Source organism: Micropterus dolomieu, linkage group LG18 (genome assembly GCF_021292245.1).
Source record: "Micropterus dolomieu isolate WLL.071019.BEF.003 ecotype Adirondacks linkage group LG18, ASM2129224v1, whole genome shotgun sequence".
Lineage (NCBI taxonomy): Eukaryota > Metazoa > Chordata > Actinopteri > Centrarchiformes > Centrarchidae > Micropterus > Micropterus dolomieu.
Window position 1 is genome coordinate 21,813,769 of NC_060167.1, and position 23,020 is coordinate 21,836,788.

At 41.8% G+C, this 23,020-nt stretch overlaps 2 protein-coding genes across 4 annotated transcripts in view; one reads left to right on the forward strand and one right to left on the reverse strand.

Annotated features, from left to right (window-relative positions):
• tex264a (testis expressed 264, ER-phagy receptor a) overlaps positions 1 to 23,020 on the reverse strand; it is a 148,152-nt gene that overhangs the window by 23,875 nt on the left and 101,257 nt on the right. The window lies entirely within an intron of this gene.
• On the forward strand, positions 1,528 to 19,592 carry LOC123987560 (arf-GAP with GTPase, ANK repeat and PH domain-containing protein 2-like). 3 transcript variants are annotated; one of them, XM_046076558.1, is made up of 20 exons: positions 1,528 to 1,665; positions 2,214 to 3,468; positions 8,607 to 8,665; positions 8,799 to 8,886; positions 9,157 to 9,242; positions 9,371 to 9,512; positions 9,597 to 9,731; positions 9,850 to 9,971; positions 10,178 to 10,339; positions 10,915 to 10,998; positions 11,273 to 11,377; positions 11,478 to 11,637; positions 12,261 to 12,389; positions 12,483 to 12,620; positions 12,819 to 12,878; positions 13,224 to 13,375; positions 15,127 to 15,217; positions 16,681 to 16,903; positions 17,098 to 17,401; positions 17,863 to 19,592. In XM_046076558.1, exons 2-20 carry the CDS (start codon positions 2,298 to 2,300, stop codon positions 18,130 to 18,132), a joined length of 3,681 nt encoding a protein of 1,226 aa, XP_045932514.1. In that variant the 5' UTR covers positions 1,528 to 1,665; positions 2,214 to 2,297; the 3' UTR covers positions 18,133 to 19,592. The 3 variants fall into 3 exon arrangements, with proteins under 3 accessions (XP_045932514.1, XP_045932515.1, XP_045932516.1); XM_046076559.1 differs by lacking the exon at positions 12,819 to 12,878; XM_046076560.1 differs by lacking the exons at positions 1,528 to 1,665; positions 2,214 to 3,468 and adding an exon at positions 8,136 to 8,231.

Sequence of the window (23,020 nt, forward strand, 5' to 3'; positions counted from 1 at the left end):
ACAGAAAATATTTATTTAACTTTCACACTGAATACATGCAACTGTTGTAGTACTTAAGTTGCTCCCCAACGTTCCCCTTTAAATTATATAAATTTATTGGTATTATTCTCTAACATAAAGAATGTTATGTTAGTTTGTGAACGTTCACAGAGAGTGTAACTTGAGACCTACAACTTAAAGGCTGGTAGTAAGTATATGGAATATGCACTTCAACAATATATCAATAATTACACATTTCAATATAGGCAGAGTCAGATGAGAGTATTGATACCACTCTCATGTCTTTATGTACAGTAAATATGGTGCTGGAGCCAGTAGTAGATTAGCTTAGCATAAATACTGGAAACGGGAAACCGCTAGCCTGGCTCTGTCCAAAGGTTAAAGAAAATCCACATACCAGCATCTCTTAAGCTAATTAACATGCTATATGTCATTTATAAATTTTGTACAAAAACCACGTTGACAAGTTGTTGTTTTATGTGTACTGCTCCTGACACAACTTACATACTTACAACGTGTTAGGGAGCCTCAGAGGTGCTTGTAGGTGGATCGTGTTATCACCGTTGGACAGAGGCAACGGTGCCACCCCCCCTAATTTGTGCTCAAAACAAATTTTTTCCTTTCCCTCCCCTCTATATTCTACTAATTCTGCAACATCACCTGCAAACCCAAATTAGTATCCTCTCCATGTAATTTAATTACATGCTACTTAATTCAGTTCCCCTTCCTAAACATTGTTATTTCCTATTGCAATGATCCATAGACATCCATATTTTACCCTCCTGTGCGTCCTCACTTTGTCACTCAGAGGGGACAGACAGTGAGGCAGGGAGAGAAAGCAGGAGCAGCCCGTAAAATGCTTTGCAAAAGGAGAGGGGAGAGAAAGCGCTGGAGACAGAGCAGATGCATTGGCAGGAGAAGAGCGGAGGCTTTTTCTTTCTCCCTCCTGTCTCTTTTGTTGTGTCGGTACAGATAAAAATCTGATGAGCGTGGGCAAGGACCGCCACCATTACCTCCATCGCCTCACTGCAAGCGTCTCATCCCAAACCCTGGAGCTGGATCCAGTTTGGAGCAGGTTGTGTGGCAGGCTAACGGAGGGCTAGCGGGGGGCTGTAAAGCTCTGGCAGCGAGAAGAGGAGGGGGGGAAAGGAGGAGGGGCTGTGGTGAGCTGGTGGGCTTCCTCTGCCTCACAGACACATTTTATTGACTTGCTAATTGGATGAGGCACTCGGAGGAGAGGATGCGGTGAATGAGAGGAGCTCTCTCCAGAGGAGGGATACAGGCACAAGGAAGCACTGCTTGGATTGCGTAAATCCGGCTACTTCATTTTTTTTTTTTCAATTTTCTGGAGACATAACAACAGATGTTTTTCAGCATCTCCCAGTGACCCTCACACCGTGCATACATAATTTTATGCATGACATTGTCGAATGGAGGCTCCTATTGCCAGACGCTTCGTGACAAGTGAATGATTTCCATTTTTATGTTTTTGCACCCTGTTCCCTGTCACCTATTTTTTCTCTTGGACTCATCAGCTGAATCTCTTTTCTTAGCCTTGTTTGATGTGCCATTTGATATGAATGGCAGTCTGATGGCAAGATAAATTCTTCATCATATCAAATGTACAAGGAACTGTGCAATGGATATTCTTCTGGGAAAATGAAGGTATGATATGATCAAGCCAAGACACACATACTGTAGTAAGTATCATTCAGCATCATTCAACCAGTATTCGTTTGAGACCTAGTCAAGAAATGGATCAAGCAAATGTATTGGCTGTTGCATAATTCCAGGCTGAAATCGGAGGCATCAGTAAAAAGAAATGTCTCCCCATATCTGTCCATGGGTCTGCATGTCAGATTTGCACAGAATAAATGAGTTTAAGAAGGGAAGCAAAGCAGAGAAGAGGGGAGGATTATGAATGAATCAGTGGTACTGTAGAGACCAGTAGTAGCGGTGTGCATTGAGGAGGATTAATGGAGGCATTAAAAAAACAGTCTAGACTTGTTTCACCACTGGGTCAGCCTTTTAAAAATATTCTGGAAATTTGCAATTTGATGCATTCCTCTTCACTGACTCCTCATGTCTGTATATTAAAAGGGAACTGGGATTTCTGTGCACAGGCCTGATATCAGATACAGTCAGCTACACAAGGTTTTCTCAAGTGTTTGTGTTTGATCTTGATCTAAGAGTTTCTGTCTCCTCTGCTTAAGTCTTGTCCTGGTTGCCATGACTGAGGTGTCCAGGTCTGGCTAGGTCAGAGAGCAGGTAGCACTGTGCTGAGGTCTGCTGTCCCAATGAGCAAGGCGAGCAACCCACAGAGACGTACCACCTACCTCATTTCCCTCACTCTGGTGAAGGTTGAGGCAGTGCCAGAGGATGTAGCAGGGAACCAGAAGGAGGCTCTTCCAGAGGGGGAAGGGAGCCCTAGGAAAGAGGAGGAGAAGGAGGAGGAAGAGGAGGAGGAGGAGAGAGAGGCGAGCAATGCCCCTGGAAAGGAGGAAAGGCCTGTATGTACACCAGTGGTGGGAAAAGAAAACACACAGGTGGAAGAAGAAGTGGAACAGGTGCAGATCAAGTATGGCAGCTCCAATGAGAACTGGGGGAAGCTTGAGAGGAGGGAAACTCATGGACACCAAAAAGACATTGTATCAGTTGGTAAAAGCAAAGACACTTCTTTTGTACACCCACCTGTCAGGCAAATGGTCAGAGTGTATGGAGGAACTACCTCTGAGGGAACTGTGCGCAGGGAGGGGCCTCGCTCAGAAGCCTTGCGCCCTAAGACGGAGCTCTACCGAGAGCCCCCCATGCTGTTCCTGAAGGGGGAAAACGGAGCAGACCTGAACAGCCGTTCACGCTGCAGCCTCCCTTTTTCCGTCCCGCCGCCGGCCAGCCAGCGTCCTGAAGTCCTGATGAGGTCACATGCAGGAGGCAACTCTGCATGCTGGAGAGAACTCAGAGAGACCAATACAAGTCTGTATCACTCTGCTAAGACTTTGGATCGAAGGGATAATCGCATTGGGGACCAGTCCCCCTTAATGGCAGCTACAACTCTGGGGCCTTACAGGGCGTCCTGGGCCGACAGCGATGGCAGGGGTGCACTCATTCGCCCCGGCGCTCCCATAAGCGGAGGATTTTCAGGCGTAATGACCAGGGACAGTCCTCAGGGGGAGAGGTTTAAGACAGTTTCTATTTCCTTCCCTGCACCTCCTGCCACCGATGTGTCCAGGCCTCAAAGAAAAGGCACGAGTCGTACCCTGGATAACAGCGACCTACATTCCCTCTCTGAGGACCTGAAGAAAGGGAAGGAGGGCCAGGGAGGAACAATCCAGCGAGCTCCTCCCCGTGACCGAAAGATGCTCAAGTTCATTAGCGGCATTTTCACCAAAAGTGCAGCTACGCCTCCCAGCGTCAACACCGCACCTCCCCTCTACCCAGCTGTGGAAAGGGGCTCGAGTGAGGAGGAAGGTAGGGCCACCTCATGCATTTCCTGTATCTGCACATTTATGATGGGCTTAATGTTTGATCTCAGCATTTCTGCTGACATGATTTCATACATTGTGACTTTTGTTTTTGAGCCCCAAAGGGCTGCACATACTTGACAAAAAAAGAGGAAAACCATAATAAAGAGGGCAGTACATGACACGAACCATCATTCATACAACTCTGATGGAAAACTGCTCGTCTGTAAGAATTTGGTGATGGTGGCAAAAAAAACAGTCTCATCTATTGTTTAAATTCGCCCACTAGTGCTTGCTTAAGCTTAAATTTAAGCAGTTAAGTAAGAAGACCATTCTGTTTAATGTGATTATGCAGGCTCACATATTTATTGTTACTTGCACTGTCCTCTCTGGAGTCATGTGGACCTAAACCAAATGTTCTCCCACTTAGTCCCAGTGATGCTCTAATTCTAATTCATTAATTTACTTAACAGTAAACCTTTCATTTATTTGGGCATAGTTGCTGTAATACAGGCACAGTTGCGATGTCCAATTATCAGGTCAGCGTGAATTTATTCTGCTTATTTTCATGCAAAGTGGATTTGAATTCAGCCAGAGCACTAAAAAAGTGTCTTCTGCAGTCATTTTCAGTTAGCACACACTGTTGTAGTTTCTTTAGGTGAAGTAGATGAGATGTCTTACACTGCCTGTATGCACTTGCTTTGCTTTGAGAGAAATGCATACATAAACATGTTAATTAAAAGCTTTACAGGTGACCGGCGTCATGATAGGTAGTGAGAAGACCAACCAGCTGGTGAGGTGATCTGGGATCAGGTCTTTAGTAACCTCTCATGCCTTTGAGGGATTTTAATTCTGCTGGTTCATTACTGCCCCAAGCTTTCAGTGTATCTGAAACTCACTCTTAGGGCAACACAATAACTTGCAATAACTCATCTCATTTCACCATCTGGTGAAAATATATCATATCCATTAATGAAGTGCTTCTTTTCAAATATCACACAGGCCTATAGAAACAAATATGAGGATCTTCCATGTGAGCTGCAGAAGGGAACAGCAGACTTTCAAGACAAAATGACATCTGAGTTATTAGTATGGCAGGTTAAGTTGTTAAAAGCCGCATGTTTGCAACAGTTACATGACATTCATCCCGTTAATAGTCAGATTTCACTCCATCATGGCACTAAAGGGTAAGCCATAACTCAGATTTATTAATGACGTAGAGCTGAAACAATTAGTTGATCATTCGATTAGACTATTTTAATAATTAATTAATGTTTTGGTCATTTTTTCCCCCATAACATTCTTTGTTCATAGCTTCTCAAACATGAGGATTTGCTGGTTGCCTTTGTCTCATGTGATAGTTGTCAGTGTTTTGGTGTTTTGAACTGGTGTTCGGACAAGATAATCTCTTTGGAGATGTTGGATTTTAGGAAATTGTGGGCATGTTTGACTATTTTCTGACATTTCATAGAACAAACAATAAATTACTTGAATCGTCACATTAACTGGTAAGGATCACAATTGTTGCGATTGTTGCCCTACGATCATCACTAGATTTACATTAAGAATGTATCTAAATGTCAAGTTTATCATGTTCCTTTCTGAAGATCCTAAGTCCTCCAAAGGTCCTTTAGAGAAGGCAAGTTTATTTTTATATAGAAGGGAATTGAATATTATTTATCTGCAAATAAACCCTGTTGCAAAGATAAAAAATATGACAAACATACAACTAACTGAAACTGATTTTTACTGTATTAATGTTGCAGAAGAAGTTTTAAAATTTTGTAGAGTTTGTTCATTATTATTAGTAATTAAAAGGGATACAATGTTATGATCCGCCTCCGTACTTTGACACAATGTTTTGGATCTCTGTTTTGAGGAAATCATCCTAAACCTGACACCCAAACAAACAGAAATTAGTTCAGTCTTGTCAAAAACTATGAAAACACTTCATGAAATATTCAGACGTGAAATAAAGCAAATGATGCAACTTTATCAATCTTTAATCTTTATTTATATTCTAAAGAAAATCTTTGACGGAGAGTGTGGTTTTGGAGTAAGCTCTGAATAATTTGTCAGTAGTAAGTGGGACATGAATAATTAAGGTTGGGGATACACAGAGCTGTGGTGTTCATCGGAGGAGTGAGGGGAGAAGGAACCTGCTACTTCCTGCTCTGTGCATGGATTTAATCAGCCTTCAAATGGGGCCTATTCATTCGTTGTTGATGCAGTATTGTCTTTTAAGTGTTTGTGAGCAGCATAGTCAACAACTTAGTAATCGTTTCAGCAGATTATTGATAAAAATTTAATTAATAAAATATTGCTCAGTATTGTCAAAATGTGAGAGACACACACGGCATATTTTCTGTTTATATATGTGCACAGGTGGACATCACGTCTCTGTGCCTCTCACACACACACGTCGCTTTATCCATGAGAGACCATTTATTGTATATAGACCCAGACTGGAGGCTTCTGGAAAATGGAGTTGCCATGGCAACAGCAAGCCGTGAGAGATGCTATTTGGTCTGTGGTGTGACGCTGTTGATGGAGGGAAGTGAGGGGGCGTGGGGGATTGCCCAAAGATGGGGATGAGGGGGTTTAAACTTAGAACATGTGTCCCCAGAGAGCGGGCCGACGGCGTGGCTCCGCCCGAACACAACGTGACCCGACAGCTCCAGAGTGTGTGGTGTGCAAATAGTAGCTGTGTCGTTGTCTCCGGTGGTGATTTCTACATTGATTTACATATGTGAGCACTTTCAATGTTAGCCAGAAAGTGTGTGTGTGTGTGTGTGTGTGTGTGTGTGTGTGTGTGTGTGTGTGTGTGTGTGTGTTTGTCTGTGTGTGTGCGTGCGTGTGCTTGTCCACACTGGCTGTTATTTCTTTCATTTGTCTTTCTCTGTTCAGCCTCTCCAGATCCATGTGGGCTTCATGGCTGTGTGTGTGTCTATGTTTTATTGAATGCCCATTCACAGAGGCACCTTTGCTGTAAGTCTGCTGATGTTAAAGCTAATGCACTCCAACCAGAATGTTAAGCGCAACCTCACTACAAAGATATATTCAGCAAATCTTTAAAAGTAGGACTTAGACCTTTAAAATAGTGAACGTATTGTAATCCATTTCATATAGGACATCAGCTTGTCCAATTGTCGTTTTCTTGACACCAGCACACTGTACCTCCTTTATTTAAGATATTTCAGATATTCGTCGCCCCAATCCTTGAAACTTCTGGAGGTATTTTATCATAATGTACTGGGTGAATCATTTAATTTCTTTCAAGAAAACCTTTATGGTTAAATATGAATATGAGAGAGCAAGTGACTTGTGATTTATATTTTCTGTAGAGTGTGGAACAGAAATATATCCATGCGCTCAGAATTAAATTAGAGAGTGAGCTACGGAGTAATAAAACTAAGACTATATTGTATCAGTTATTGTTGTGCTGTAACTCGCACACTGTGACCTTGCTGTCGGCACCATCTTTATGAATTTCTGTCATACAATTTAGCCTTATTTTAGTTTATCAGCTCCAAATCCAATAAAGCATTACCCACCGCCACACAAAAAACCCGCACAGCTGGGGGATCATTATGATCACAGTTAAGCAATGAAGTAGATTTATTTGGCCATAATCTTCACAACTTTTTATCATTGTGACACTTGGAAGATAATGTAGGTTTTTAATATTAACACTCTGTCATGATGTTTTCGCTGCCAAGTGGATGTCCTTATCAGTAAAATCAAAGCCAGAAACCCAACACAAACACAGGTCTACTTAAGTTTTTAAACATTCATGAAATGGTAATGGATCATCTTAGTAATGTCAAAGTGAAGCTACGAAGATGTGGGATCTTTTCAGGAGTTTATTTATGTTAGACACTTACACTTTTCTCAGACGGCCCGGACCAACAAGGTCGTGGGTTCGAACCCCGGTCGTCCCGGCCTTTCTGTGTGGAGTTTGCATGTTCTCCCCGTGTCTGCGTGGGTTCTCTCCGGGTGCTCCGCCTTCTTCCTACCGTCAAAAGATATGTCCTTAGGTGTGACTGGTTGTTTGTCTATGTGTGGCCCTGTGATGGACTGGTGCAGGGTGTACCCCAATGTCAGCTGGGATTGTCTCCAGTCCCCCGCGACCATGTGTGACCCCACGCATCTTTGGAGATGCTATTTGCCTCAACCTAAATTGAATGCTCTGTAACTGGATGAGTCACTTGACAGAAGTTATCTTCTATCATTTCTAAGAGAGCCATTGTCCGACACAAAATAAAGATAAATAACCAACCCGTTCTCATCTAAGTGCGTCATTACCAACGCTTTATTTTAAGCTAAAGGTACCCTTCAGCGTCCGTATGAAACGCCACAGTTTGCTACGTCGCAGCAACATGAAGGAGGCTAACCCATACCTGCTAGCACGGCCGATGTGCACAGCTGTAGGACTAGCTGATTGACATGCATGAAGTCACATTTCTGACGGTTATGGTAAGGGTAGCGGGCTTCGGGGGGCTGTCAACACCTTCAACACAAACGTAGCTAGCTAGCTACCTAGCTGTACGAGACGCCCCAGAGCGCCTCGCACAGACGCTAAAGGGTACCTCGGTATTGGACGCTCTGAGATGAGAACGGGCTCAAATAACTCAAAAGAAACCAAAATCCTGCTATAATCAGTCAGTATTAAAACATTGAGTCATTCTGGCCCAGATTCAGGCCTCAAGTGTGGTGGCCCTGAAGTGTAAAACACAACAGCATTTGTGAGACTCAAACCGGAATAGATAGGTACGGATTGGGCAATTGGACAATTTAAAAAGAGCAGTTTTGAAGTTATTAAAAAGGTGTTTTCTCTATTGTTTCCTGTTCCTCTTATAGCAGTATGACATTTTTTAAAATACTTAGATGTCTCGCTCAGAGTCAGATGAGAAGGCTGAGGATATTTGTCTCTCCAGTACAGAAATGGATGTAGATAGTTTTTCAGCCTAGCTTAGCAAAAAGGCTGGAAGCAGGGCAAACCCCAAATGTTACAGCTTCCAGCAACTCCAAAATTGTCTGCACTATTTATCCTGTATCTTACATCTTATTATGCAGCAAGTTACAAATACATAAAATTATTACAGTACTGAGCTTATTTACATTTATCTCCCCTTTTTTCTTCAGCTGTATGCACCAGTAGTCAAGAATGGACCATGAGCCAAACTATACAAGAACTTCACTTGGTAAGTATTGAGAAATAGCTTTTACAAACATGGGAGTGTCATTTAAAACCAAATTAATATTTTCTGTATGTGTGTGTGTGTGTGTGTGTGTGTGTGTGTGCTCTGCGGGTGTGTGTGTGTGTGTGCTCTGCAGGGTGTTTTGGGAGGTTTGTGCAGCGGGAAGTCTGCTCTGGTCCATAGACACTTGACAGGAAGTTACCTGCAGCTGGAGAACTCTGAGGGTCGGTTTTACATGTCCTCATCTACAACCTTTGTGTGTTTTTCTGAAACTAGAGCTTTGTCACAATGAATTTTTCTACTTCCCATACATGGGTGTAAATAATAACATGAATGCTGGCTGCATTATATTTAGATGATCCAGGACCGGGGCCAGGGCACGCTGTTAATGTTATGAATTATTCATGTGCCTTTCCTGCAATAACAAGTCTAAATATCTGCTGTGGTAAAAAGGACAATAACAACTCTGGTTTATTCCTACTGTGTATTTTCAGGGCGCCAGTACATTAAGGATGTCCTGGTTGATGGACAGAGCCACCTGTTGATAATCAGAGAGGAGACAGAACTCCCAGGTGCTCAGGTGGGTTTGGGAACTGATTGAACTTGGTAAATATGGACAACTAACTACACGTCATAATTTTGGCCTCACTATCAGCCTGCTCCTGTGTAGTTCCGAGTACTACTCTTCTCCTCCTCCCTTCTCCTCAGTTTGCAAGTTGGGTGGATGCAGTTATCTTGGTCTTCAGTTTGGAAAATGAGGCCAGCTTCCAGGAAGTTTACAAAATCTACCACCAGCTCGCTGTCCACCGGCCTATTTCTGAGATACCTTTCATAGTAGTCGGCACTCAAGGTCAGACACTCGCACACAACACGGGCTTTCAGTCAAATGCTTGCAGAGGTGTAATGTTATCTTTGTGTTTTCTGCTTTTTCTAGACAAGATCAGCAGCACCAACCCCAGAGTAATCGACGACGCCAGAGCCAGACAGCTCTGCTCAGACGTGCGGCGCTGCACTTATTATGAAACCTGTGCGACGTACGGCCTCAATGTGAACAGAGTCTTCACTGATGGTACGTGTCCCTCCAGAAGCCAGACCAGAGCATCGAGGATTCTGCCACAGAAGACGCATGAATAAGAAGGTCACATGTGTATTTTTTAGGGCTAATGCTTAGTTTTATTGTTCCACAGCTGCTCAGAAGATCATGGCAGCCAAGAAGCAAGCTGCTCTACTGGCGTCCTGCAAATCTCTCCCTAACTCTCCCAGTCACTCTGGAGGCTCCACCCCAGTGTCGGGCATCTTTCCAGGACAGGTGAAACTATTCCACACTGAAAAAATGGTGCACCATTTACGCGTACCCTTTCTTACTAAGTATTTTGTATATTTTAGGCTTGCTGTCAGTTTTAAAGGCTATAAGCATGTTGTTGTAACAAACTCAACTATCTCCCTTATCTGCTCAATTGTCACATCATCGTCCCCACCCATCCCCTCCTGCCCTGGTTCTTTTCCTCGCTTTAGGCTAGTAACGGTGGTCAAAGCAGTGATTACTCCTCATCCCTTCCCTCCACGCCTGTGATCAGCCACAAAGAGATCGGCAAGACAGCGAGAGGGGAAAAACAGGATAGTGCCACGCCTGGGTCAGTCCGCAGTGCCACCCGGAGACGCACCTCCCGATTTGCGGTACATACTGGTCAAGTGTTTTTTTTCCAGGGGCCCAAACAGTCGTGCTGAAAATGGGAACATTTGTCAGGACATACCAAGGTCCAGTGGAAGAACATCCTCGTTAGCAGAATAGTCAGGATACTACATTTTACTGTTTCATACAATTTATTGGCAATGCCGTTTCACCTACATATACAAAACTTTGACAAATCATTTAGATCGTAGTGAGCAGTTTGCTTACAGGGACCATAGAGTGGGGTTTGGGTGGGATAACCAGTGTCAACAGCACACAGCACCGTGATAGGCCTTCTAAAACATTTTTCATGTTTTGTTTTGAGATGATAAAAGACGCAACTTGTCACTCTGCATAGTTTGTAGATACTATTACTTAGTGCAGCTTTAATGTAAGGCAGTATGGCACTGATTATAAACTAATTTCTATAGATGTGGTCAGCAGCAACTCCATTCCCATTTGGAATGAAATGAATAGTAATTTTTAAGGAGCACTTCGATACTTCATGACTCCTAAATTATATTTTTAACCAATTACCCCATTCTTGCCTCTGATGCAGTTTTACTGTCCTTTTGTTTAGGGCCGGCGAGGCAGTGACTCAAACAGAAGGAGTGCAGACTCTAAGGGCGATCTGGGCAGTGGGCGCTCCATTCCCATCAAACAGGTAGGACACACATTTGCACTTGATGCAGAAACAAATATGATGTATCTAATGGCCCTCTGCAGAGGACATCACATCAGCACTCACTTGAAATCAGACGTGTGCAGTTTCATCATGTGGAGTGCTGAAGTGTTGTGATCTGCCATATTGGCCTGATGAATAGGACAGTGGGTGTTTTTGGCAGCCTGCAGTCATCATGCTGCCGAAGAGTGCGAGATGAACGCACAAGACTTTTGGCAATAAATTCTCACTCTTTCGGTTTTGCCACCTCCATCAGGGCATCTTGCTGAAGCGCAGCGGGAACTCGCTCAACAAAGAGTGGAAGAAGAAGTATGTCACGCTGTCCAATGACGGCATACTGTCCTATCACTCCAGTGTCAATGTGAGTCAGCGTGTTGACGGAGCGCTCTGAAGCATTATGCTGCTGAAAGCACCACTGAGGCTTAGTGGTTGATGGTAATGCCTGATGTTTGGCTTGGCAGGAGTACATGCTGAATGCCCCCGGGAAAGAGATGGACCTGCTGCGAGTGACAGTGAAGGTGCCAGGAAAGCGGCCACCTCGTGCTGTACCCACCTGCGGCCTTCCAGTCGGGCTCAACGGACGGGTTAAAGATGTGCCAGGACCTGAGGGTGTCAGCCCAGGTCAAAACATAATTTTACTTACTGTACATGGCTAGAAAAGAAGAATAGAAAGCAATTAATTAAGTTACCCAAATCTGTGAATAAACAGGAAACAATGACAAAAACACAATCTAAGTAGTGTTTCCTATCTATCGGAGGAATTATAGCATTAGAGTGTGCATATAAAAATGGCAATGCACTGCCTTAAACTGAAGATATTTCATAGCTCTGGTCCTTTTCATTGTGGAGTAGTGGTACGTGTGAGTTGGTTAAAATGTAGGACCTAATGATCCTGAATAGGAATGAGTAGAAATGTTAAAAAAAGAAACAATGACACAAGGGCGAGAAGGTAGGAATTTTAAGATTTTTTGTTTTTGTGAAGTGGGGTCAAACCTCTGTACCAGAAAGGGGGAAAAACTGCAAGGGAATGTAAAATTTTTGCAAAAGAACAAAATGGCATCATAAGGGATTTTACAAGTATCACAAGAGTATGTGAAAGACTTGAGGACTCATATTCTCTATCATTTATTTTCTCTGGTGTGCTGAATCAGTAATGTATTTTTTAATTTCAGTAGCCCTGGTTTACATTTATGTTTGTCTACATTACTCTATTATTAAATGCATGCTGGTTATCATCTCTTTAGTCCCTGTAAGCGCCAGCAGTTTCCTGCAAGTGGAGGAAATGGAAGGGCTGGGGGGTGCACTGTTCCTGAGGGGTAACAGAGGCATGCAGCGATGTCCCTCTACACTATCTAACCACGCACAAAGTGTTGGTGAGCGATGTGCCCTTTCATTTGTGAATATATTTAGTGTCCAGATACCAGATACATTTAATTTTGTATGTTCTTGTGTGATCTTGTTCCCAGACTCTGCAGTTGAGGGGGTGTCCAGTTCCTCCTCCACCAAAGATGTGGGCTCCTCCTCCCCAGTCACGGACAGGAAGAAGCATCGCAGAAAGAAGAGCGTAAACCAGAAAGGAGAGGCAACCATTGGCCACGCTGATGGTAAGCGCTAAGAACTCCACATGTTTTCATATTCACCATAGCAATAAAAACAACAATCATACTCTGACCATTTTGATATGATGTTAACTATTAAAAAGTAATAACTTTACATTAAATATGATCAATAGCCGTAACATTTATTATTTCCTATCTTTGTCTTGTTGTCTTTTCTGGGACATTTTTTGTCTTCTCATGCAGCCAAGCGCAAAATGTGGAAACTTAAAAGCTTTGGTAGCTTAAGAAACGTAAGCAAGACAGGTAATGTTGATCTGTCGTGTTGCATCTCTCAAACTCTTACTGACCCTCTGCACACGTTAGTCTAGAGAAGGACATTCGTATCAGGCTAAATTACAACAGTTTAACTACATGTAATTTAGCATGTAGGACAAATTTTTGGTTATAAACATAAAATGACTTGCTTATGCCTAACAGTAGTCAGACATGGATGCTTACCTGCACTGATGCATGCAAACTGAAACTTTTTAGCTCTTAATGTTAACAAACTATTGATGATATGTCTACGTGTGACTACTAGAAGTTCCTTAAAGGGCAGAATAATATATGATGAAAATTCTCTGCTGTGTTCGTGTTTTTCTGTGTCAGATGAGGATAACTTTGACTTCCTCATTGTGTCGAGCACTGGCCAGACATGGCACTTTGAAGCGCAGAGTGTGGAGGAGAGAGACTCCTGGGTCCAAGCCATTGAGAGCCAGATCCTGGCCAGCTTGCAGCTGTGTGAGAGCAGCAAAAACAAGGCAAGAATGAACAAAAGTGCACTCTCTATAGAGAATGCATACACTTCATTAATTATGTCCATAGTGGGCTTGGAACCGCCATTTCATCAGGTTTTAACTGTTGTTGCTCTAATAGTGAGAACTCTAGTCATAAAAAGAAAACGTTTGTGATGGAGTACAACAAGAAAATTAAAAGAAAAGGAAAAATAGAAATATTATTACACCTCCGCTCCTCTGATTGTACTTTCAGTTCATCCATGGCCTCCATGATTTCACTGTGTGTAGCCAAGCTGATTAGGATTTAGCGTCTTGTTTCAAAACAATATTGCCTTAGATTTTATAATAGATTGTTTCCATTATATTATTATTTTGTGTCCGTTATTTCATGAGGCATTACACCTAATAAAAAATGATTAAAATATGTGGTTGAAGTCTTTAAAGATTTCTCCACATTCCCTCAAACACGTAGAAGATGACCATTTAGCATATCTATTTGAGGTAATAAAATACTGCTGTCTGTATCTTCCAAGCATATTCTCTCCACATGTGTGAAGCAATTGTGTTATGTGCCCCTCTACAGCGATAATTGCATTGACAAATGACAAAATATTATGAATATTATGACATAATGTTCTCTCAGTTACTCCTGGAAAACACTGCAGCCTCTATTTTCATCCATGAAACGCAAGCAGAGGCTCAAATGCAGCTGCAGTGCCATTATTGTTAGTATTATGTGGCCCCAAATGTACCTGCCTGCATTGAGGAGGGCAGAGTAATGCACCTGAGGTTGTGTTTATGCAGATCAGGGGGTGTAGGGCAATACTGGTACATCATCTCTTACTGCAAGTCTGTAGAACAATTCTTTAGGCTTTTGTTGAATATGTTACAGTGAAATCATTTGTATAGCAGAGAGTACAGGAAGTGGCTGCAGGAGGCGGCCTGAGCCCCATCAAAGATTTAAGCATTTTTCCAAACACAGTTTTCTATTGACAATCAAAACCAATCTTTTAGTCTTTACTTAAAGTTTTGTAGCAGAAGTGTTTTACAAGTAAATGTATCCAAGTATGACTACTGGAAGGCAACCGTACATATATATTACCTTATTTTTTAGCAAGCAAAATATAGGCAACAGATAGTAATTGTGGAAACAGTCATTACTACATTTATTGTATTATACTACATAAATTCAAATTTAAATGTCTGCCCTTAGAGGTACATTTGGAGGGCTGTTTAATCATATTTGTGTGCTGTGTATTTGCACCTTGGGACTCCTGGCGCAGTTTTAGGAGGACTCTTAGGAGAAGCTGGTCTAGACTTTCTTCTCAACCTATTAGGAAACTGCCGCTGATTTAAAGGGGATGAGGGCTAATTATATTGGCTATTACCAAAAGAACAGCATGTGGTCCTGTCCACTAATGGCCTGTGCTGGTTTCTGTTCTTGAGTGGGGAGTGTGTCCTGGTGTGGAATAAATTCAATCATCTCCAAAAATCACAATTGTCACTAATGTAATGATTCTGAATAATTACGTGAATCCCTTGATGCATGTCATTATTAGTGTTATGAGAATTGTGTGTCCTAGGAGGCTAAAACCAATAATTTTACAGCTTTTAATGGTCATAAAAATGATTATAGCCTACTACCACAACCTTTTCACTTTTCACACAGTTTTGAAACTTAATAATCATAATTATTAGTAATGAGAGCAGCTAGCAGAGCTAATATCGCACAGGGTTATTTTACTGGTGTGTTTCTTTCATTTTAACCTCCACAGGCTCGCAGGAACAGCCAGAGTGAAGCAGTGGCTCTGCAGGCGATCCGCAACGCAAAGGGCAACAACTTTTGTGTAGACTGTGATGCTCCAAGTTAGTGACACACATTAAAAGCTTTTCTCTTCCTTGTGCGTGTTCATATGTGGGTCTGATTTGGTACCCATTACCCATCTCATCTTTCAAGCACCTCCCAAGCACCTCTATTATTTGGTCTTTGCTTATTTTTTTTTTTTTCAGTGTCTGGGATGTTGATATAAGAATCATCAACTACCAAGCTGTCCATACCACTGTTGGCTACCTTTTTAGGAGGGGTGAGAATCAGTGAAGAATGCGGCGAAAATCCTTTGTAGGGCGCTTGAAGCCCATCGTCCACTGTGGAAAATGGTTTTGAGCATTGAAATGTCATATGGAAATGCTTTTGACAAGGCAAGCTGAAGAAACGTACTCATTTAGAACTCATTACCTAAGTGCTATGCTGAATCTGAATTGTGTCGTCATCCAGTCCTTGAAATAACTTTTTTACTTCCGTAAGTAAAAATATCTGCCAAACAAATTCCTTCAATGTTAATTGCAATGTAAATTAACCAATAGGAAGGAGTACAAACATTTTAACGTTCGATTTGAGTCCAACAGAAGCAATGGGGATCCAAGCATATTAATGATGACCCTTAGTTTTTAGAAATGTAGTCCATGTAGTTCATTTATAACCCTATAATTTAAAGAGGTGGTATTATGCTTTTGGGCCTTTTCCCTCTGATTTATTGAGTTATATACCTTTTTTGTGCATGTAATAGGTTTGCAAAGTGAAAAAGCCCAAAGTCCAGCCCAAAGGGAGTTCCCATCTCCCACAGAAAACCCTGCTCTGAACAGCTTGAAAACAGCTCGTTTATAGTCCAGCCGCTTCCCTTTCATCCCTATGTCGTCACAGGGATGAAAGTTAAATGTGCCTCATATAACGCTCACCAAGCTGCTAATCCGACACGCCCCCAAACACTAGCTACCCTCCAGGCAGTTAATAGACATAAAGTTGTTACTGTGATGTAGAAACAGAGCTCAGTTAAAACTTTATGAATGAAAGATACTTTTGTTACAGATTAATAACTCACCACTCTGAAACTCTTGCTCCAGTCTATGTTGCCAAGCTGGTAGGCAACACGTAGCCTACAGCTTAATTGAAGCTCTTTATGGGCTTCTCGCTGACCTGCCCTTCTCTGCTTCTGATTGGCTAGTAGTCCATTAATAGGAACTGCGCATGCGCAGCTCCCAACAAAGATCATTTAGAGACCAGATTCATCACTCCATAGCTAAAACGAAGCCTTCAACACACAGGGTGAAAAGAGGAGCTGCAGGAATGTGCAGTATGACAAAAAATATGGTGTTTTTTGAAAATTAAACCATGTAAACCTGTTCTGGTACAAACACTAAATAAGACTTTGAACCTGAAAATGAGCCTAATATGACCACTTTAAATCAGGTTCTTGATCACTAAACCAAACAAAAATAGATCAAATGATTAATATTCCAGCAATATGTTGTGTGTACCCTTCTTCTCCAAGATCCAACCTGGGCCAGTCTGAACCTGGGCGCTCTCATATGCATTGAGTGTTCAGGGATCCACAGAAACCTGGGGACCCACCTGTCCCGTGTTCGCTCGCTGGACCTTGATGATCTGCCGCGAGAGCTCACACTGGTTCTCAGCGCAATCGGCAACCACATGGTCAACAGTATATGGGAGGCGCGCACTCTGGGCCGCCGTAAACCAGCGCCTGATGCTACACGGTAAAGACGTCTGGTCAAAATAAGACAAGAATATTATGGGATGTAACATTATTGATGTGACACAGGGCACCTTAGTTAAATTCTTTACACTATGTAGGTATGAGCTGCATACAAGTTTCAGTAGAAAGACAAGAAGCTGTAAATGTGTTTCACTGAATATTCATAATTTCTCTTTGCTTTCTGTGCTTGTTCAGTGAGGAACGGGAGTCATGGATCAGGGCCAAATATGAGCAAAAACTGTTTGTGGCGCCGTTGCCTCCTCCCACACCTGGCGAGGGCCCAGACATCACGCTATCTGGCCGTCTTCTCTTGGCAGTGATGGAGCACAACCTCCCCAAGCTGCTGCTCCTTTTGGCCCACTGCACTAAGGAGGACATTAATGCCCCTCTCAGCCTGTCGCTCTCCTCTAGGTCGCTCTTGGCGCTGCGGCTGCCGGGCTCTGCCCTGCACGCCGCCTGCCAGCAAGCCGATGTGGTGATGACGCAGCTCCTTGTTTGGGTGTGTTTCCCTCCCTCTCTGTTATAGGAATCAAGAAAAACCTTTGTATGGATGATCTGACTCATATCACCAAAGAAGTGCAATGCATAGGAATAGAGACGTTACAGTGAAGGTGCAGTGTTGACGAGGTGTGAAATGATTTAAAATGTCTTGTTAGTGCATCAAAGCAAACCATCATGTTGACTTATGCAAAACTGGCAAAATAATCAACATTCCCCTTTAAGAAACTCTAAGTGATCCCTTCAGCAAAAAAAACGGATGACTCAGCAGACCACTCAAGGTGATGTGTTTGTGTAAAAGGCACTGAAGCTCACTGAGTCATGCCTTGTTGGAATAATTTAAGACAGTCCTGTCAGGTCTAAGTTGCAATTTATTCCACTTGATAAAATGTCCTTAAAATGTGGAATATGGGGTCATTACGTAATCTAATACAGTTTATTATCTTCTTTGATTCCTTTCAGTATGGCTGTGATGTTCGATCCCGGGACACTCAGGGGCAGACAGCGCTGGTTCTGGCTCGCAGCGCCGGCAGCCAGGAGTGCGTCGACATCTTGCTCCAGTACGGATGCCCAAATGAACCAGTCACGACAGCCGGCTTCGCAGCAGCCGTGACATCCAGCTTTTCTGTTGCCATGACGCCCAGCCTGACAGTTGCCACGACACTCAAGATCTCGCACAAGAGCGGCGGCACCAGCTTGAGTTACAGCACCTCTAGAAGAGCAGTGTCATAATCGAAATGTGGTGTGGTAAAGTGTGTGTGTGTGTGTGTGTGTGTGTGTGTGTGTGTGTGATTGTCGCTTTGCCATCATGGTGTCTCTCACACTGGCCAGCAGGACTGATGAAAATGTTGCCAGATGTTGCACTCGCTGAGGTTTTAAGGGGTGTGTGTGTTTGTCAGGGAGGAAAACACATGCTTGTAATCACACAGGCACATTCAGTCTGCTAGAATGATTTAACCAAAACAAAAAAAAAGAAATTTTCCTGACTACACTTTCTACGTAGAGGGTAGGATAAAAGATAACAGATTCAATAGGAATGTATTGCACTGTATACCAGCTGGTATGATTCATATTTCATCACGCAGTCAGTATTTATTCTCCACTCGATTCAGAATGGAAATTCACCTTTGGCAGCAACTGCTTATCTGAGCATCTAGTTCCCAGGAGTAAAACAAAACGCAATACGTTTATGACTTCATAGATGGACATCTCTGTTTTTCAAGCCTGTCTCTATCTGCTTGAAATTTCAACACTAAACACATCCACCCTTCTTATCTTTATTGACAGCGAATGTCAGTTTTAAATTCACAGTGCATATCCTGAGTTACATTCAACACAGCCGGTCATTCAGTGCATAAATAGTAATTTTGTGTAAGTTTAAAAACAAAAACAAAAAACTTTACAGTGGCTGAAAAAGGAGGGGCTGTTTTACAGATAATCAAAATAACTGTATAGAAATTGATAAAATATTGTAATTCTAAAAATTTAAAAGTGCTTCGTTTTCGAGATTGTTATTGTATGATTTGTACAGTTATGGTTGTGTGTATAAAACTCAAAGGGTTACTCATGGCTGTTCAGAGATTTCCTGTACAGCGTCTTGGTTTGTTGTTTCCTTTAATAACCACCTGATTAACTCTTTGACATCCTAGACTGAGATTTCTATGTTAAGTTTGTATCACTGTGTGTGACATATACATGATGTGCACATTATGACTCCAGCAGCAGCTCATTATCAAAGCGAGTGTAATACTAGACGTGTAAAGGAACAAGTGAAATGCCTTGATTTTGATTGAATGTATACAAAAACCAATGGTTTGAGTTAATTGTTTCAAACACTAATATGTGTTTTCCAGATTATACCGTTTCGGCGGCCTGTCGGGGTGTTTTATCTTTAATTAACTATTATTATTCCTGCTGTGACTAATAGAACTTTAAAGTATGGTTTAATAGATTCAAACATGGCAAAGGTTATGACCTATAAAACTGGGCCTTCGAATGACTATGATAATATTTGTAGGTGTATGAAAATCCACATAAAATAGAAGAATGTTGCTCAGTTTAAAATTTTAAAAAAAAGAGGCATAAAAACAGTACTGTATGTATTTTTGTGTTAATCTGAAGACTCCGCTGAGTGTACATGTCTGTGATGTAAGCATCTCTCTCCATTTGTATTTTTTTACTCATGCAATGATTCATAGAGCATTCATTATCAATACACTAAGGCTACTGCCCAAGCTGTGTTTGTTTTGTTCAGACTTGTGTGTGTTTTTCTTCTGTGTCTGGGCTCATCACAGACCTTATTTCTAAATGCAAGCTGAGTTAATTTTTTTAATTTCCAGCTGTGTCAAAATGAACAACAACCGTTAAAGAGGGTGAGGGAGACGTCAGCACACAGGAACATCATATATATATATATATATATATATATATATATATATACAAACCTAGCTGAGAGCTGTTTTCTGGACAGGTGGAGCCATCAGCCAGTGGCCATCACTTAACACTCGCCCAGCTGATATCTTCTGGATCAAACCAGTTCTTGTTAAAGGCCCCTACTGGCTTTGACCTATTTCTTTCTAGGTTGAAGTCATGGACTCGGTTTTTATATCTTTTGCCAAGATGGTTTCAATTTCACAGATTCACTGCAGAAAGGTGTTTTTCACATATACAGACAAACGTGACATAACAAACACAATAATAATTCAAGAATTGGTGCCAATATGGGAATGTTTGAGATTTGTAGATGTTGGTGTTCAGGAGCTACACTGAAATATCAAATATATAAGGTATAGCCTATATCATAAAGGTAACAGTTAACCCCAAACCTCAATTCTATTTCCTTTTTCCTAGTGTGCTATATACATTTCCAAACAGAATGTTCTCAGTGGCATTTAGTTTATAAAGCTCAATGTACCAAAAATACACCGAAAATGGAGGCAAAGCTCATCAGCAGCAACAAGATTGTTCATAATAAGACCGGAATTGTTTTCTTGATAACTCAGAAGACCAAAAGCCAGAAGCACCAGCTGCAGTTATAAACTCAGCCTAGTAGTGTTAAACGAGTTCAATTAAAACAGATTCCATTACACAAACTAGTTCTTACATAGAGATTATTGGCAAACTGTACCAAGTGACAAAACTAACGTTTGCTTGCTAACATATGACCCATTTAGAGTGGACTAAAGGAGGTAAGAGGTAATGAAGTCAACATATCTGACTTGAAATTTGATCGATGCTGTTTAATAATGATGTTAACCTTAAAAGTTTTAAATCACATTTCACAAAAATATCTTCATCAGGCCAGAATTTGTGTGTATGGAAGGTGCAAACCCAATCTGGAGTAGCCTACAAGCCTTTGCATCCTTCTCCTGTGCCCTCATATATGACTAATAAACATCAGGCTTGTACATTTTTTACCAGTGCTTTGCTCTTGAATATGTATGTTGAATACAAATACTTACCTCAAAATAAAATAAAAACATTTAAAGAAACAAATGTGTTACTTCACAGGTGAATTTAACATAATGTTGAAATAGTCTACTATTAGTCTGCTACAAACAGACACAGCTGCTGTGTCTGTTTATCTCCAGTTCTTGCCGTATCTGTCTAGTTTCAAACAGTATAAACTACTAAAATGCATTTTGTCTGTATTTTAAAGTTTACTGTCACATGCTTTGTCTCTCTTAATCTTGAAATCCTCGTGAAAATCTCAGAAGGAGATTCAGGAATGTGTGCCAGGAGGGCTGGGACAGGGGAGAGGGTCTAAATAAGGACATAAATGCTTTACCACTGAGAATACATTTTAGAGGAACACATGTACTGTTGGATCTGGGATGCCATCACATTTTGCTTTCACTCACATTCCCTTGCTAGAGTCACTTCAATATGGATATTACAAAGTACAAGGTCGATATATTTATCACTTTTCATTACAGGGTATACTGTATATAACGAGATGAAGTTGCTTGGTATATGAGTACCAATGATCTTCAGGACGGTTTTAATTACACACTGCAGACTGCCCTTCTGTCCTGGGCCGTGCGCATCCCATGCCAGTTGATGATGTTTCCAGTCAGGATGCTTTCTATTGCTCTTCTGTAAAGGTAACAAGAACTTGGCACAGGAATTGTGTCTACTTAAAGCAACGTTATGCAAGATTTGGTATTTTTTGTTTTGGAGCCCGTAGTGTAATTCACCGCTGTCGTAAATAAGGACAGCTGTACACATGCATTTGTTATGATGACATTAAATCTGTTTATAAACTAGTGAGTGGAAAACTTTTGCAAACACAGCCAAACATCAAGCAAGTGCAACAACAGCAAGAAGGCCAGCTCGGCATCTGTCTTGCATCTTTTCAGCTCTTTTAGCTCAGATAAAATTACTACATAATGTTGATTAAACTTTCCTTAAGATGATCCTTAGTTGAAGTTTCATTGTTGTTTGAAATCCGGCCGATGGTGGTGGTGTCGTCAAGAAATTTCACAGCAGAGTTCTCTTCATGTAGGGGGATGCAGTCGTGGGTGTACAGTGTGAACAGGAGGGGGCAGAGCACACAGCCCTGGGGCGCTCCGGAGTTGAGCACTAGAGTGGAGGACAGTCCGCCAATCCGAACTGACTGGGCCACACTTTGGACCTCATTATCTCACATGGGCTTTCAGTTTTACTTGAAGAAATAACAGAATCCGGTATCTCAGATCACTTCCCTATTAGATTTGAGTTCAGTGTTCCACCACCCGCTAGTAAACCCGTCTGCCGCTGGTGTGATGCCGCTGCATCACACCCTCTTTAGGTGTAGAGTTTGCTTCTGCGTTTATGGTCTGGTCTCTCCTTTTTCCCCAGATAATGTTCTCTCTGTGTTTCATTCCACAAGCACTGAAATTTTAGACTCTATTGCCCCTTTTCGGACTAAATCTATTAAACCTAAGGTGGATCCCTGGTTAAATGACGCCATAAGGGCCCTTAGGCAACATTGTAGACAAGCCGAACGAAGGAGGAAGAAGGACAAATTATTTACATCACTGTGCCTATTAAGGGACAGCCTAGCCGCATACCAGAAGGCTGTAAAGGTGTCGAAGATGCATCTTTTTTCGATCATAACTAGCAGTTGCAATGAACCTAGACTTTTATTTAATACCATCAACTCTGTGTTGAATCCATGTACCTCTGATCCGACAGAGGTTTCAATTAGTACATGTGAGAAATTTCTTGGCTATTTTACTGACAAAGTAGCATCTGTCAGGCAGAACGGCAGTGCTAATTTTAACGTGTTTGTACCTGCTGCTCCTATGCGTTCTGCTGTTTTTGAGGATTTTAAACCAGTTTCGCTTACACTGCTTTCTGAGCTGCTCCTCTTTCTTGTGGGGTACCCCAGGGTTCAGTTCTTGGCCCAATCTTGTTTTCTTTATATATGTTGCCGTTAGGGAGTATTATAGGAAAGCACAACCTGTCCTTTCACTGTTATGCCGATGATTTGCAGATTTATTTGCCTTTAAAACCGAATGTTAGTGTTGCACTAGACTCCCTACTTAGTTGTATTAATGATATTAATATGTGGTTGTCACAAAATTTTCTTAATTTAAACAAAGCAAAAACTGAGTGTATCATCTTCGGTAACCCAAAT

Excerpts from the sequence above, each read along its gene's own strand:
- LOC123987560 (XM_046076558.1), top strand. The coding sequence starts at position 2,298 with ATGAGCAAGGCGAGCAACCCACAGAGACGTACCACCTACCTCATTTCC. Across the intron at positions 9,972-10,177 it reads CGGGCATCTTTCCAGGACAG|GCTAGTAACGGTGGTCAAAG; the intron begins GTGAAACTATTC and ends TCCTCGCTTTAG. Across the intron at positions 12,390-12,482 it reads TAACCACGCACAAAGTGTTG|ACTCTGCAGTTGAGGGGGTG; the intron begins GTGAGCGATGTG and ends TCTTGTTCCCAG.